Genomic DNA, 17981 nt, shown 5'->3' with positions numbered 1-17981 from the left:
GAGTTTGCCATATAAGTGTTTGTTTAAAAGATTTGGGGTTGTATAGAACTTTGAAAAAAACTTTAAGCCATTATAATTTTTTACAACAGTCATAGGAATTGTGATCTCCTACCATTTGAAAAATAAAACAAAAGCATTAAAATTCATATAGATTTTTCCCCCTCACTAACTACTCATTTTAATGAGGTACTATTATGTTAAATTTAAATATGTGAATGAAGTACTTTCTAAGCAAATTGATTATTTTTTTTCTAGTTTCATAAGATTAATGATTGAAATAGCAGAAAATTTACAGTGCTCTTTCAAAGCATTTTAATTGATTTTACAGATATTTAGTAAAATTTTATGTGGACAATTAAGTGCTTAGATCTAATATACCATGATGTTTGCTATAACATCTTTTTAGCAACAAACACTTGAAGGGGGACACTCACCTTCACATGTTTTCACTTCTCTTCCCATATGCAGTTTACTTTAAATATAAAACATTATATTCTTTATCTTTTTAAATTTCACTTGTTTAGGCTATTCAATTTGAGCACCTTATAAATATTTACTAAGTTTAAGTGCATAAACTCCATAATCTTATTTCAAATAAAGCAAATGAGCATGGGTAAGCTAATTCCTCAAACTTTATGTCTATAATAACATTTTACTTCCTAAACCAAATGCTTTCCTAACTCTTGCAATCCAATTAATTTTTAAAACACCCTCAATTCCTTTTTTCCCTTACAATTAGCAGCTAAGTGTACATTTACATATCATTAATTTACTATAAATATATAAATCCTATCTAGGTGTTGATACCATTTGATACCTGGTTTATTTGATATGAGTTTACATTTATGTTTCTGTAGAATCATGTAATATTTTCTACAGCATGTATTTAAAAGGGAATGTCAATTTATTCAATTTCATTCTGCTAGTTTGATTCTTAATAAATCTTAGGAAGTTGCTGCTTAATCATCCATGGTATCAGTAGTGCTAAATGTTAGTTCGTATTTCTCCAACTCACTCACCCCCATCTTAACTGGGCTGCAGTCACACTGGTTTGCCGTCAGGTATTAGAACAGGGTCTTTGGTGCTGACAATCTCTCTGCTTTAAAGTTCTTTCCCAGGCTCTTTGCCTGACTGTCTCATTCTCATTGTTTGTCTCAAATATCCCCTCATGAGCAGTCTTTCATCACCTTACATAAGCTGGCCCTTTCATTGCTCTTGGTATCATACAATGAGGTTTACTTTCTTCTTGCATTTTACCACTGATGCATACATGCATCGGTTCATGTGTTTATTATTTGCCTTAGCCACAAGACCATCAGCTCCACAGGACCCAAGTGCATTAACATAGTGATTGACCCATAGTAGGGACCGATAATCTTCTACTGGTAGAATTATTGTTGGTGTAAGAAGTTAGTGCTATCTTTTGAAAATTAAAAAAATACAGTAACGATTTAGAGTGCTTTTACATCTCTTAGCATTGATTAGATCCAAACTCTAGAGCAAGAGTTGCAAATTTAAGTCTCTTCAGATGCCAAGAGACATTTTAAACGATTATAGTACACCAGGAATAATACAATAAGTGCTGGAAAATACAGCAAATAGGAAAGAACAGACCCTATTTCAAAGGGGCAGCATCTACTCAGCTCTAGTCTAGCGTTGCCCAAGAGAAAGCAGGCTCAGTGTTGCTCCAGACTTTCTGTGAAATCTGACTTTCAGTTGTCAGGGAGTCTAAGGAATGCCTCTGCAGCTGAATCTGGCCCAGAGCCACCAACCTGCAGTCCTTGCTCTCAAGTTCACTGAGGGGTCCGAGGCTTCCTACTCACAGGTAGGCTCTTTGCCAGCCCCATTCTCCTTCCCTGGAAACAACACCTTGATCCTCCCTGGATCTAATGTAGTCTTGATGACCCCACACAGACCATTACAGGAATTAGATGGATCATCTTTGGAACTGATTCTTTGGAACATGGAGTCCTTAGAGACTAGGCAACATTTTTGCTTTCTAGATCATGGATCATATTTTTTTGGACCTGTTTTTCACCTTTCTTTCCTTTGATTCTGGAACTACTACCTTGTATACCCCCTTTCGTCCCCCACCCAAATGCTTCTTTTTGTAATTTAAATTGGTCAACATTGGTTTTTGCAGATTTCCAAACAAACATGTCTTATTAATATATCAGTTAACTACATTCAGAAATAGTTTGTCGTCTCCATGCTCCACACTGTGATGAGTATTAGGTCGCAGAGGGATCATAGTATACAGGAAGTCCATGATTTCTACTTTGTGTTTTGTGTTTTATATAGACACCAAACTGTTTCTGATCTTACATTGTCCTGTCTGCTAAAAATGATCGCCCTACTCACTAAAGACTATTCATTGTTTAATATTCAGCTCAAGCGTCATCTCTAGAAAAGCTTCCCTGAACACAGCCACTCTCTCCTCCACAGCAACATCCACTATGGGATGGGCACGCCTTCTCTCTGAACTGCTACTATGAAATGCTCAATTGCTCTGCTCAACTACTAACACTGTAACTTTGGAACCTGGGGACCCATTTGACTAAATTCCTCCAGAGCAGAGTCTTTATCCTAGCTTTCTACCCTAATGTTTAGCCTAGTTCTTGGTCTGCAATAGATGTTGAGTGATGGAAGGCAGATAAAAGGGAGAGATCTCAAAAGCATGTGACATAATGTAGTTGAGAATAATTTCCATGAACATAAGAAACAGCCAGCCAAAGGTATAAGAGAGTTTAGGATGGGACCCTCCAAGAAAATATAGCCCACCTACCGTTCCTGGTTTCTAAAGTGATGACAGGAATTTTTATGAATATATAATATTTGGGGTATATACACAAATGTTTAAATTAAATACTAAGCAATCACTGATCCACTTGCAAAAGCTATATGGATTACCTGTTCAGTGTAAGACACTGTGAAATAGGGAGAAACTATTTGACAGAGAAAGAAAGAAACTGGTGGGAGAGAAAAAGGGGGAAATATAAGGAAAAATATTGTTGCTCTTGTTATAAATATCATTCTACAAGAGAGAATTCAAAAGGCACTCCTTTTATAAGGAGTAATATTTCAGGTCCAATACTTGCTATATTATATGGAGTCATGCAGAAGACTATGAAAAACAATTTGGTTGCTAGTAGCATTGAGGAATATAATCACAATCACCAAGCCATTTGGAGAAAGTAAAACTCATATAAACTCTATTTTTTTACCATAGACCTTCCCTTTGAATTAATAAGGTCTTGTTTGTAAACAATAATTTCTTTTTTTAAAAATATATTTTTATTGATTTTTTTAGAGAGTGGAAGGGAGAGGGAGAGAGAGATAGAAACATCGATGATGAGAGAGTCACTGATGATCTGCCTCTTGCATTTCCCATGCTGGGGACCAAGCCCCCAACCTGGGCATGTGCCCTGACTGAGGATTGAACTGAGATCTCCTGGAACATAGGTCAGTGCTCAACAGCTGAGACATGCCGGCTGGGCAAGAATTTCTTATATTTATCATTTCAGCAATGAATATATTACTTCTGGAGCTATTTTAACTAAATTTCCTTTTTTCTTTTAATCAGTCAATATATGTGTTATTTATTGTTTTCTATATGTCAGAAACTGAAAAAGGTATTGAGGTATATTGGGAATCAGATTAAACCTTGACATTTCTGTAATATTTTAAAAATTAAACATATGGGTTCATTTCAGCACAATGAGTTTTAAAATATGCAATTACTTATTCATAGACTAGGAACCAAATATGCATATATTAAAATATGCACTCATTTCAACATTATTTGCAATAATGTAGTTATTTATAATTAAATAAAGACTTTTGTCTGTTTTAAATGCTAAAAGTGTAATAGATTTTTCTTTCAGTTAAAAACAAAACTAAAAGATTAAATAATTATTTGTAAATGTTAATTTTCTAATAATACTTCTTTTCCCTCTTCAGGTGGTTAACGGAACTGGTGAGAAAGCGTGTAAGCGCTGTTACATAAGATCGGTTTAATCGAACACTCATTTCTAGTAAGCTCTCAAATCGTGTGCTTCCTCCCTCCCTTTCTCCAGAAAACCCACCATGACAGAAGGTGTTAGAATAAGTAATGTGTGCTTTGTGTTTCCGAAAGGAAGAGACAAAGAACCGAAGAGAAAGGGAGACTGTGAGAGAAGACAAGCACTTTTTGAGTTTAATGTGCGTGAAATTGTATGCCTGGGAAGACAGACAAATTGTCAGCTGGCTACAAAGTGAAGATGCCTTGCTTGGAAATACTCTATGTAGGTGGTTAGCTGCTTCATTGTTTTCTCCCTAACACGAGTCATCCCTGCAAACTGGCTAATGAAGGAGGCTCTGATTGAAGACGTCACAATTTCACTCCCGGGTCAGGCCAGGAGGGCTGGGGTGGGTGAGCAGGAGGATGGGAACAAAGAGGTGACGTTGGTAAGCGGAGCTTTAACCTCGGGAATATCTGGGTCAGCTCCTGGGCAGAAAGTACCGCTAAGGACAAAAGTCAAACCTCAAAGAAAACGCAAAGGCTAAGAGAGTCACACTGGAAGTAAGGTGTGACAGGAACAGAGAAGAGCATTGATTCGTCTGTCCCAAATTTGGTCACAAACAGGGTATCTGTGAACCCAAACAAGCAAGCACAGACAGAAGGAAAACGTTAAGATAGAAAAGACTGAGTAGGAGACAGAGAAGGCAACCTCACAAGATTGTTTACAATCACTAATTTTTCTTATTCTCTATCAGTATCTTTTAAAAGAGTCATACTAAAAAATTAGTAAGTTACATAATGTTGAATCACTGGGGTGTGCATCTGAAACTAACATAATATTGTATTGTGAACTGTAATGGAAAAATAAAAAATGATTTCAAAAAAAACAAAAGTCATACCATTTGTTTGATACAGTCTAAGGTTCTTCTGAAACTGTCTTTGTTAAACTATGTACCTATTCACTGACTTAAAAATCTGTGCAAAAATTATCGCAAGTTTACTTTCGGTATTTTCAACTTTATTTCTTTTGTGTAATAAAAAGAAATTGTTGAATTTGTGTCTTTACTACCTCTGATATACTTAAATATCACTAATATCGATGTTTTCCTACATATTTTTTGTTTACTTCCATTTTTCTATGAAAAAAGTATCACCTTAAAAATCGGTGTTACCATAGAAACACACGCAAAGAATATGTATAAGGAAAATATCAATATTTTCCCACACATAATTATTAAGAAAACATTCATAAATACTAAATATATCACTATATACACTGAAGTTTGTTGTCTTAAACTCAAAATGAAACTGGATATTACTGAATTGCATAAGAAATAGAATTTAACATTGTTTATTCAGTTGTTTAATTAGAAATTTTTCAAATATTAATAAACTTTAATTCTGAAGTTTATATTCTAAATAATACAATAAGGATATTTTAACAAGCATATTAAGTACAAGGCTATTTCTCTTATAATACAGGTAATTTAAACAAGTTCTCAACTTACTACTTTGCTAAGAGCCTTATTCTAAACAGTGGGTAGCATTTTTACAGAACAAACTAGTTTATGTCGTAAAGCTTCATTCAGTGTTTGGGTAAAACAGAAGTTTGAAGTGATTCGCCTGCTTTCAGAAAGACATACAAACCTCTTAAAAGCAAAGAGCAAAAGAACTAAGAAAAAGGGTCTGGACCTTTGAAGCACTTGCTTTCACCATGTGCCATTACTGTGCTGACGAAAATTGTGAGTTAAATATTGAAGGAGATTTAATAACTCATGAAAATATAAAGTACAAAAATCTATGAGGAGGGCTCGAGCTAGGTCCTTAAGAACAGATGTTAAGGACGACTCAAATCTTGGCTCTGCCCTTTTCTAGCTGTTCTACATTTTCCAGGAGATACCTACTTATCCAATGGAGCCTCAGTTTCCTCTCTGGTCAAATGGTGATACTCATACCTAACACAGTGAGGATATTGTAAGAATTAAATAGAATACTGTATGTAAACATTTAACAATGTTGTAAATCACATGTAGTAAGTGTCAATAAATGATAGCTATTATAAATAAGTGAATCTTTTCAGCAATGGAAAAGTCTATTTGCTTTATGCTGAAGGCGAGAAGAAGAACTTAGTATTGCCTGAAATCATACCAATCGGGAGGTGAGATCCAGGACATTTTGACAGCTGACCTAGACTAAAGGACCCAGCTGTGTGTTATGCAACCAGGCCATGTTCTAAACCCAGGCTTCCTGATCTCTGGCAATCTTTCTACTAAACCAACCTACATTTTAAATGAGTCCCTATAGTTTATTTGAACGGTTTATACTTTATTTTGGATTATTTATTTAATCAAGTTAAATTTACTAAAGGAATTACCAGTTATACTTTTAACTAAAACATACTAAAGATAATTTAAACAAATGCAATCATGCTACACCATATAAGTTAAACTGGTGTGTAAACTTCCAAGTGGTTTAAAAAAAAATTAGATAAATATTTTAATATAATAGGAACAGACTTCTAAGGCAATCAATAAATATTCAGGATTACCAGAAACCTGCAACTGTAAGATATTCAGGTATCAAATTGCCCATCTCTGGAAGTTTATAAGAAAGAAAGGAAATCTGTGGTAAATCATAATCTTTTTATGCAAATATGAGCAGTTCTTAATTCTACTGAAATAACTTAGGTAGATGTTTATTTGGAATAAGTCTGGCAGAAGACTTTGGAGTAGCTATCCACAAAGAAATTCTGAAGAAACACAGAAAATTGAAGAGACAGCTGTAAAATTCTTTAACTTTAAAAAATTGTGAGGAAAAAAACTGTAATTTGACATTCCTACTTCAGCTTGTTTCAAAATATAATTGTAAGTTTCCTAAGACTGTCTTTAAAAATGAGGTATACCTATATGTACACTTTAGAAATGAGGTGTATATTTTTACAAAATGCCTTTGGAAACAGCTATTCTGCATTTTTCACAAAGATCTCGTCATGCAATCCAAATATAACTGGCACAGTTCCATTTTCTTTAAACGATTCCTAATGAAAACCAAACGGCCAGGACCCTTCACATTCTATAGAAGGGTCCCTAGAACAATGGAAGAAGCATAATCTCAACTGGTATTTCAATCAAACCTACACACTTACGCTCTTTTAAAACAAACACAAATTAGCTTCAGAAAATTTCACTGTACTCTCCCTGATCCAATGCACCATAAATAAGCAAAAATAAAACTTTCCCGTGATTGCTTTCATTATTATTTCAAAATTTCGGTTCATTTCTTGCATGTCAAATGGCTCCCGTACAGCTTCCTAAATAAGCAGCAATGAGGGAGCCCCCAGCTCTCTCTGGGCACAGGCATGTGCGATCCGCAGGCGCCGACACGTCAAAGGCAGCTGGCACCGGGCCGCTTGTGATCTCAGGTGCTCTGCGCCTCTGGGTAGCTGACTGCCTAACGGGGGAGCACACGGTCCCCGGAGCGAGCCTCGCCGAGGAACCTCATGCATAATGAACCGGAGAGCTCAAAAATATTTCTGTTTGAGATGGAGATACTTCCCTTGGGTAAAAAAGTCAGAACATGCTTCACTTTTGATTGTCTGATTCTTCATTGCTCCTGAAGAGGAACTAAGTTGTTGGTATAAAGCACGTCTGACATCGAGCTGCAAAGACCTACTTCTTGTGGCTGTAAAAGATACATTCTGAAGAGAGCTTTGGTTCATGTAATCCTTGTATTTTCCTTTCAGTCTGCTCCCTCTTGATGAACATATTTTTATTCCTGAAATACTGACAGCATGGGACGCTGAGATATCATTGCTTCTATCAGATTCGAAATTTATCAATTTTTATGCCACTACATACACAGAGGAGGGTATTATTCACTTTCACTGCCTTTTACTTGGACCTGGAGGAAGGCAGTATTGGCAGAATACTTTTCAATCTTTTTCTAAATGTTTCATAGTCTTACATAAAGAGTTTTAGAACAGATATTGATGCACAGAAATGTAGAGTCAAAATTAAAAGCTAAAGGATCATGTAACCAACATCTAATTCTTCCAATGGTGGAAAGGGTTTATGATCCTGAAAAATTAAAATTCCCTAGTTATAAAAATATATAATTTATGTAATTATTTTTGTTTTTATACAGAATAATTTGTTAATGCATGCAAAACAAAACTTTTATCTTTTCTTTTTAGAAGAAAATGATAGAAATATACATACTGTAAGGAACACATTCGTACTGCACTTCAAGGTACTTATAGGTCCCCGGACATGGGTCTGGAAAGACATCAGGACCTGCCACGACTGCGCACTGGGTTCTGTTATTGCACCTGAAGTTAAAAGAAAAGAAGAGAAGAAATAATATATAATGCTAAATCATTATTAACATCAATACTAACTTTATTTTGGTTCCTGTTACACATATTTAAATGAGTTGTTTTTAGCAATTTAAGATTTTAGACTCATTAAGGAAATTCTTTCATATACTTTAAAATAAACTAGACATAAAAATCAATTAAATCAGTTTACTCATATTAACTCGTTTAATATTTGATTGAACATAGCATGATTTTGAGTTAGAAGTTAAATACTGCTTAAGCAAAACTCACTGGTCCATAGGATATTGCCAATGTGAAGACAGGTAAGGAGAATTATTCTGTAGGAAAGATTCACTTCCATTATAAAACCAAATTTAGAAAATGTTACCATAGGCTTCTATTAGACAGTTGTAAAATAAATTTACTGATTATCATGATACTTATTATCTTTTAAAATACATCTTTATTGATTTCAGAGACAAGAAGGGAGAGGGAGAGAGAGTTGAAGCATCAATGATGAAAGAGTCATTGATCGGCAGCCTCCTGCAGGCCCCCCACTGGGGATCGAGCCCGCACCCTGGGCATGTGACCTAACAGGGAATCAAACCGTGATCTCCTGGATCCTAGATCAATGCTCAACCGCTGAGCTACACCAGCTGGGCATCATGACAATTATTTTAAAGGCAATGAAAACATGGTGTTGAAAAGCTTTTAACCAAACCTTTAAAACATTAGTAAAAAGTTAATATTTGAATATTAAAATATATCTAAAAATTAATTTATAAAAATAATATAATAATCCCATAAGTAAAACCATTTTTAAGAATTTATTCTCCACAACCTCTCCAACATTGTTATTACCTGTCTTGTTGACAACAGCCACTCTAACAGGTGTGAAGTGGTTTCTCTTTGAGTTTTGATTTACATTTCCCTAATAATTACAGAAGCGGAGAAAAGGGAACCCTCACTCACTGCTGGTGGGAATGCGGACTGGTGCAGCCACTATGGAAAACAGTATGGAGGTTCCTCAAAAGATTAAAAATAGAGTCACCATATGACCCAGTAACCCTTCTTCTGGGAATCTACCTGAAAAATGTGAAAACATTTATTCACAAAGATACATGCACCCCTATGTTCACTGCAGCATTATTCAGTGGCCAAGACACGGAGACAACCGAAGTGCCCTGCGATAGAGGACTGGACAGAGAGGATGTGGGACATGTACTCAGTGGACACTGCTCAGCCACGAGAAAAGATGAAACACTGCCATTTGCGACAACATGGATGGGCCCTGAGAATATTATGAAAAGTCAAATTAGTAAGGAAAAGACAAGAACCATACAATTTCACTCCTATGTTGGACATGAAACTGAAAGCAACGAATTCAAAACACACAAGAAAAACACACAAAAACTCAGACCCAGACAACAGCATGGTGGTTACCGGGGGGGGGGGGGGGGGAAGCAAAGGGTGAAGGCGGCAGGTACACGGGGCAGGAAAGAGCTGACTGCGCGCGTGAGCACATAATGCAGGGCACGGGCGATGCGTCAGAGAAGGGCACACTGGAAACCTATGCGATTTATTAACCAATGCCACCTCGATAAATTTAGCAAAAATAGGAAAAAAAGAATCCATTCTTATTTTCCTGTGTTCAGATGGATAACGACGCTTACCTTACAGGTCGCTGTTCACAAATGCCAGTATCCTATAACTTAAAATAACTTTATATCTCCAGAGAAAATGATGAAACATTACTATTGAAACAAATACAAGCTGGACATCTTTTCTGGCAATAGAGCTAAACAGAACTGGGCAAACCTGACTTAATCCTGGGTAAATACATGTCATAAACTTGACTCCTACTCTGAAAAAGACATTTCAGAGTGCCCTTATTAAGGTAAATTTTACTATACTTTCTATATTCAAAAACTTATCGATTAGTAGACATTTCTGTGGATAAATAATGATTCTTCTCTCCCAAAATATTGGCACTAAGAGTACAGCGTGAGACACTCTAGTTAGCTTCCATTTATGTTTTTGTTTACTGATCTTAGAAATATTATACCTCAGGGCTAGATTTTTGTGTTACTTTCTTAAAGAGATGCTTCATTCTCTGAAGTAACCTATATCCGATTCCTCGCTAGCATACTGCCAGAGTAGGGAGCATTTCGGGCAGAACTCATTTTGATTTAGAGTAAAATGCTTTGTGTTTACTTGAGGCTACTATTTGTCAGGCTTAATGAGGATTTTATTTAGTCTCTAAATTAAAATTGATTCTTTAGTGAATGTCTTAAACTTAAAAATATATTCTGTGTTATCAGTGAAAGATTAATAAAAGCTAATATTCCATACTTATCAGGCAATTTTGCATTACAGTTAATCCTTATGGCCAACGTGTTCTAAAGCTCTCTTGTGTAGGTCTAATGTCTGAGGATGACTATCAGACAACTGTATAATAAATAACGTGAATGTACATGTGGCTGTCTTCACACATGTGCCGCAAAGAGGTAGCCTGACATTTTGGTGTATTCAAATGTTTTAAGAAATAGCAGCACATCCCTATTACATAGAAAACACGTTTGAAGAAGCTGTTTGAAGCTAAAAGACATGTTTTTTTGCAGTTAAAGCAATATAATTTTCATATCACACCTTAAAATAGAAATGCGTAAATCTATCTGAGGATTTTCTACATTGAGTAGCTATATAAACTCAGTTATTTCTATAATTATTATAGAAAATTAGCTATTATCAGGAATACATTTGAAGTAGAAATAACAACAAAAAAAGAACTATACACAATAAAATTTGATGATGTGTGAATATTCTGTAAATATAATATCATTGCTGATCTCCAGTTTTTGGCTTACTACTGTTTTACTTCTTATTATCAACCTTTTTTTTCTAATTACAACAGATCTAATAATAAAATTCATTTAGAAGCTGTGTTCATTCTTGTAATTTTCAGATATAGACGTTTAATTACAAATCTTTTATTATTCAAACAATCAATGTTTAATATCAACAAACCAGATTACTATTCATTTATGAGTAGGACAAAAAGGTTAAAATTTACAATTATGAAAGTGTTTATTTCACAGAAAGATGTCTTGAAACAAGAAGAATTTCAAGTGATTATATTTGTATAGGCTGGATTAAAAAATATATAGGGCCTGGGCCGGTGTGGCTCAGCAGTTGAGCATCAACCTATGATCTAGGACATCTCCGTTTGATTCCGGGTCAGGGCACGGGCCTGGGTTGTGGGCTTGATCTCCAGTTGGGGGCATGCAGGAGGCAGCAGATCAATGACTCTCTCTCATTAATGATATTTCTCTCTCTCTCTCCCTCTTTCTGAAATCAATAAAGACATAATTTAAAATATATATATGTAATATAGGCGATATATGCATCCATTCATCCATCTATCAAATTATCTAAATATGTGTTTCTACCAATTTACATATTATTATAAGTTTTTAAAATACTAATGATTTATGTATATGTAAGAAAAATGAAACAAGCAACCATTTGTTATAAATGAGACACTGTTTGAGTCCCAAATATTTTTATGTTAACCAATGAGTCAAGAGAGACTAATTGATGAGCTGGTGTACAGGAAGAGGCACATAAACCAAAACATGCCATACCGATGATATATTGCAGTCACTGCCACTGCGGTTTCATAGAAAACAAAAATGCTTTAGAACATTCACTTTTCAAAGTAATTTAGTACTCTCTTATTTCTGTATCAAATACTTTTTTTATAAATTAGGATTCTGGAAAACCAAAGGAGAAAGACAGTCTCTGGAATATCATTTTTGTATAAGATACATTATAAGTTGACTATTTAAAGGCTAGCTACATTTTTAAAACAGGAGTTTGAAGGTTTGTTCTTTCTTTGTGGTTTCAGTTATTGTAAGAATAAAATTATCTGTAATATCAAAGATTATTGAACAATTTGCACCAGTAAGCATACTTTCACAGTGATATCAAAATTGTCAAAAGTAAATTCATTACAAAATAATATAGATGAAAAAGTAAAAAAAAAATATGTTCTCATGTGTTTTAAACTCATATTTTCATTATTTACTTTTAATATAAATATAAATTAAAGGTGATTATCAATACCTTTGATATTAAAGATATTTTATCAACCCACAATATAGGATGAGAAAAGACTGCAGTGATATGGTCAAATGCATCCTAATCTACTAATAGTCACAGAAAAAGAAATCTTATAATATTTTTTTCATTTTCATCTGAGGATATGTTTATTGATTTTGAGAGAAAGGGAGGACCGGAGAGAGAGAGAGAGAGAGAGAGAGAGAGAGAGAGAGAGAGAGAGAGAATGAATCTGGATGAGAGAAACATCAATCGGTTGCCTCCTGTATGCGCCCCAACCAGGTATCTGAACTCACAAGCTAGGCAAGGACACTGACTGGGAATCAAACCCTCCACCTTTCTGGTGTATAGGACAACACTCCAACCAACTGAGCACCCCGGCCAAGGTAAAGGTCATCATCTTATAGAAGTATTAAGGCTTATTTACATTGATAAAAGTTTCAACATTTTTTCATCAGAAATATTATGCAATAAAAATTTTTCTATCCCCAAAACTGACAATTTGAGAATAAAGTATGAGCAGGAGACACTAACAAATGCAAGATAGAATTCTGAAAGAAATCTCTTGGAGCTTCAGTTTTCACATACATTACATGCAGGCCACTTATTTTACTACCTTCCCAAGTTGATTTGCTTATAAAAATGCATTAGAAAAAATTATAAAGTATCAATAAATACCTAACATAGATATGTGTGTGTGTGTGTGTGTGTGTGTATCTTGCAGTTATCATCATTTTATCATTATTAACATTAGTCATCCGTTTCATGATGGGTCAAGAACACTTCATTCCACATAGACTGAGTCTTTTGAGAGAAACTTATAATACAGAAGAAGTGACAGACAGAACAGCACATGCATTCTTTTGCGAGTAGAAACAGGAAAAACAGATTCACATTAAAAACAAACTGTAAGCCAAGTAGTTAGCTGGATGTAAGTGGCTGTCCCCACATCACATCACCTTTTCCAACCCCAGTTCTCTTTTCCTCCTACTTTACCTGGGATACCCTAAGGTAAGTCCAAGATTTGTAGTAACAATGCCCTATATCTGTGTAACCCCTTAAACTCAGAGAGCATGTTCACAAATAGTATACTACTTGTTACTTCCTTTTTGAGGTGGATATTGCTACTCCCAATTTCACAGAGAAGGGAATAGACATGGAGATATTAAATAACTTTTCAGAATATCAGTAATGAAATGACAGTCACTGGACCCAGAACAATGACCTGAAAACCACAACACCGTTGCCTTGTGACAGCGTGAGTCATACATTTTATGGTCACTCTGGGAAACTGATTTAATTCACGCATAGATTCTCAGGAGTACTGTGATGATCTGATGAGGTAAAGCCCAGCTGTAAAATACCTAAGTGGCCTGGGATTCATTCAGTCCTGGTGTGGATCTGGCATTCCAAGGAGGTTCTGAATTTAAATTAACATTACATAGCCAGGCCCCTCCATCCAAATTGGCATGCAGCAATCGGAAAGATCAACCTCTGAACATAAGGTGGAGGGAGTAATAGGATGAATGAGTGTTTATTTATACATAGGCTGTTTCAAAAGAAAAAAAAGAAAACATGCTGTTTTAATTCAACCCACATATAAACCTCCCACTTAAGTATACTGCCATCCATTGATCAAGTTTATTTAATAAATGTTATTTAATGTGCTGAATGCTATTATTAGCAGTAACTTTAAAGCTACATTGTTTAACTTAAATAGATGTCTTATGATGACTGCCCAGGAAGATATACATAATCACAGGATTAGTAATAGATTCAGAATAATTTGCTGCTAACTCATTCCTTCCAATATGGCTCATAGCAGCATAAGAACAAAATTAGTTAAATATGATAATGAAAAAGTCATCTTTGGGCAAAAAGTTCCTCTGTCTGCCACAACATACTGCAGCATACAGTAAAAGTGATGCTGCTGGTTTACGAACTATTCAGATAAGTTCAATGGGAGTGTAATTCACAGGGGTTCACCATAAATAAAAGCCCTTCCGTCACATACTTTTATTGCAATCTAAAAACAGTGTGTACAACAAGCCATTCCCAGGAATGTTTAGAAACTTCTCAATTGATGCTTCAGTGATATAAATACATAAAACTTCACTGAAAATCACTGGAATGACAAGATATAATAGTGTAGAAGACAAAGGTGCTTTGTGTCTTTTTGTTGGCAAAATTAGTTATATGAGTTTACATTAGCACTCATCAAACGAGATTTATACAAAAGCATGTGTGATGAAAAACACACACATATACTTAGTATCTCCAAATAGTGCATAGCATCTAACATGTGGTAATCTTGCAAGGAAGTCTAATTTCCAAATATTCCACACATTCTCTGGGTAATATTTCATAAAACAAATTATCATAACCATCAGTCAACATCCACAGAACATTCATGAAGCCCATTCCAAAAATACAATGATTAGCTGTGTCAGATACATGAGTACAACTCACAGAAGCATGCGTCCAGAAGAAATGGAAATGTGCTCTTAAAATTAACATGGTCACAAGCGTTGCTTGACAAAGCATTTCAGTCCCGAGTTCTGTGTCAGTGATTTCTAAGCTGTAATCTTCTCGTCATAGTCCAATGCCATAACACAGGCTATCTAGAATTATGGAAAACTTTTCATTTAAAAATAACTGGAATTGCAACTGTATTCGTTTTTTACCATCTACTTGTGGCGGCATTTCAGAGCTAGAAATTCTTTACTTGCATGTATGGTTAACCAAAGAAATCAGAGTGTGTCTGTAGTCATTATCTGAAAGTGTAGCAAATAGAGGTCTGGCTTGCTTTCTCCTAAAGAAAAAGGAGCAATATTTTGTATGCATATATTTTATATGTATGTATTTTTCTAAAGTGAAGATTAAAGTCCACTTTTCTGTGAGCTAGTTAGGATATTAATCTAGGGATCTATTTTCCAGGACTACTTGTTTATTTAAATCAGAGACACACTCAACTCTTCATGCTTCCTAAGAATGCTGCAAGGAAGTCTTTTCTTCCGTGAGCTACCGAAATGTCCTGTCTGCATGACAGGGCCAAGATGAAGGACATCAGACTGAGTCACTTCGTTTGTTTTTTTCCACTTGTTAATATGCGATATTTACAAATCAAGCTATTTATGTATGAGAAGAGTAAAAAGAAGGAAAATCAGACCATGAGAAAGAGAACTGGAAAGAAAAAGGAATTTTACTAATGTTGGCTGCTGAAGTAAGTTAACATCAAAGTCCATAAAGAAAACAACATGAGAAGAGCTGGGAAAAAATGCCTCTGGCTTCCTCATATTTGCTTCTAATACAGTTCTAAATGAAAGAACACCCATCAAACCGTCTGTGTGTGTGCGTGTACATGAGCCCACATGCATACACAAGCGTATACAAACTTTTATATATATTTTAAAAGACTTCAAAAGCGGGGATACATGGCAGAGAGAAATAAACTTTTGTGCCTGTGTCCTTATACATAGGTTTTGAAAGAAGCAGTGTTTTCACGTTACATAAAAATGACTTTAGTTGTTTCCATGCTTTGTAAGTAGAGTGTAACAGACAAGGTGCTCATAACAAACTGGAAGAAAGGCGGCATGTGCCAGTGACTGCAGATGGGTCATCCCAGGGTCCCTCTCCGCTTAGGGGCTTCTCTCACTCTCACACCGGGCTTGTTGGGCAGGCCTGTTGAATCCAGTCCATCCAGAACCTCAGGCCGACACTCATCTCAGTCACATCCTATCTGCTTTGATTTATGGCATCACCAGAAAGCAATAAGTATAGGAGAAACTGCAAAGAGATTTCTACTGGTATCAGAATGATTTAGCTGCAAAAAACAGCACAAACAGTTTAAAGTGGCTAAAAACAAGGGTTACATCATCTTACATAGTAGAAGCTGGAAGATGGGCTGACTCAAGATGGTAAAGTCAGTTAGTTAACAAAGCCACGCGATGGTCCCGAGTCTCTGAAGTTCTCTTGGACTTTGTCGTGTGGTCCTACAGCGGCCACTGCATTTGCAGGTGTTACACGAATAAGACAAACCCCAGAAAACGTAAACTTCCTACCTTTGTGCCTCATTTTAAGAATAAGGGTATTCTACACATATGCCACTGGGTAGAACGTAACACGCTTAAGAAACTTTGGCCAGAAGGAGCCAATGCCTATGCTATGCCTAGAGCAGTCACGCGGGGAATGGCCCGCACATGACGGGTGTTACCCGAAGGTCCCTCAGGGCGGGGCCGGGGAGGCGCCGCCCCCCGAAGCACCCGGCCGCGCCCGGGGCCCGCATAACGCAGGCTCTGCTGGTGCGAAAGGAGAGCGGGCAGCCAGGGCAGGGGCCTGGGGATCCGAGCACAGTCCCCTCAGGTCTCCTGCAGTGAAAAACACCCCATGTGTAACATACTAAAGAACATAGCACAGTCACCACAGACATGGCACATGGCGGGCTAGGCTCCCCTTGTGCCAGTTCCTGGGTAACCTACACTTGTGACTATCTCTAGAAGGAGGCTATTCCTCATCTCAGCACTGAAAATAACGCAATGTCTTAGAGGCAGAGTGATGGGCAATAAATATAGGAGAAACTCTGGGGGAAATTTACAGAAACGTTATTTATATGAAAGCTTCATAGTATAGATGTTGTTACGTGAAAGTTTAAGAGTTAAAAGGTTATCAGAATATGAAGTAATTAATATGGATAGTCCTGAAAAAATTATCAGTCTATTTAAATTTTAAATATGCTTTGGAATGATCATGACATAATAAATGTTCACTTTGTTTAAAAAAGAGAAGTAGTAAGGAACTGAAAAATTACAATTATTTTACATTTCAGTGATTACCACTTTTGCTACAAATCTTTCATAGCTATTCTCTATATGCATTCATACATACAGCTACATAACTATTTTTTAATGTTTTTTTAAATTCATCTTTATTGTTGAAAGTGTTACAGACGTCCCCTTTTTCCCCATTGACCCCTTCTATCCTGTACCCGCCCTTTACCAGGCTATTGTATGTGACCATAGGCTATGCATATATGCATATAAGTTCTTTTAATGTTTTTATTTTAAAATCCAATATGGACAGGGGTGTGTTTTTTCAGGTTGATAAAGAATTGCTTCGTCATTTTTAATGGCTGTACTTTAGAGTAATAGTTGTCTCATTTTTTTATTAAAAATTTCTATAATGAAAAGTGATCATTTTACCCTTACTATTTTAAGTGGATTTATATTGTATTAGTCACAATGGATTTTACACACATTAGGAAAACATGCATAATCTGCAAAGAAAGTACTGAGATTACTGACAATGCTTGAAATGTGAAAAAATTTGAGGCACTGAAGCAATCCACAGCCAAGAGATTAGAGATCATGAGTGACAGAGAAAAGTGTCCTAGAATTAAACTCAGAAGCCTACCTCTGAGCCATACTATTGTGAGAAATAAGACAAGATGCGTAACTTCTCGGGGCCTCAATTTCTGTTTATCAATTATAATCTGTGATTATTTTGTGGCTTTAAAGTAATAACATATAGGACACCACCACATATAACCCA

At 35.8% G+C, this 17981-nt stretch overlaps 1 protein-coding gene across 11 annotated transcripts in view; it reads right to left on the bottom strand.

The window, feature by feature from the left end:
* Positions 1 to 17981, bottom strand: part of ADGRL3 (adhesion G protein-coupled receptor L3) — a 698136-nt gene that overhangs the window by 289612 nt on the left and 390543 nt on the right. For all 11 annotated transcript variants that reach the window (XM_081145463.1, XM_081145466.1, XM_081145468.1 and 8 more), the window contains one exon: positions 8218 to 8327. In XM_081145463.1, coding sequence (XP_081001589.1) covers positions 8218 to 8327 — 110 coding nt within the window. The remainder of the gene's footprint in view (positions 1 to 8217; positions 8328 to 17981) is intronic.

Source organism: Miniopterus schreibersii, assembly GCF_964146895.1.
Source record: "Miniopterus schreibersii genome assembly, chromosome: 1".
NCBI lineage: Eukaryota > Metazoa > Chordata > Mammalia > Chiroptera > Miniopteridae > Miniopterus > Miniopterus schreibersii.
This window is presented reverse-complemented; position numbering and strand designations above follow the sequence as displayed.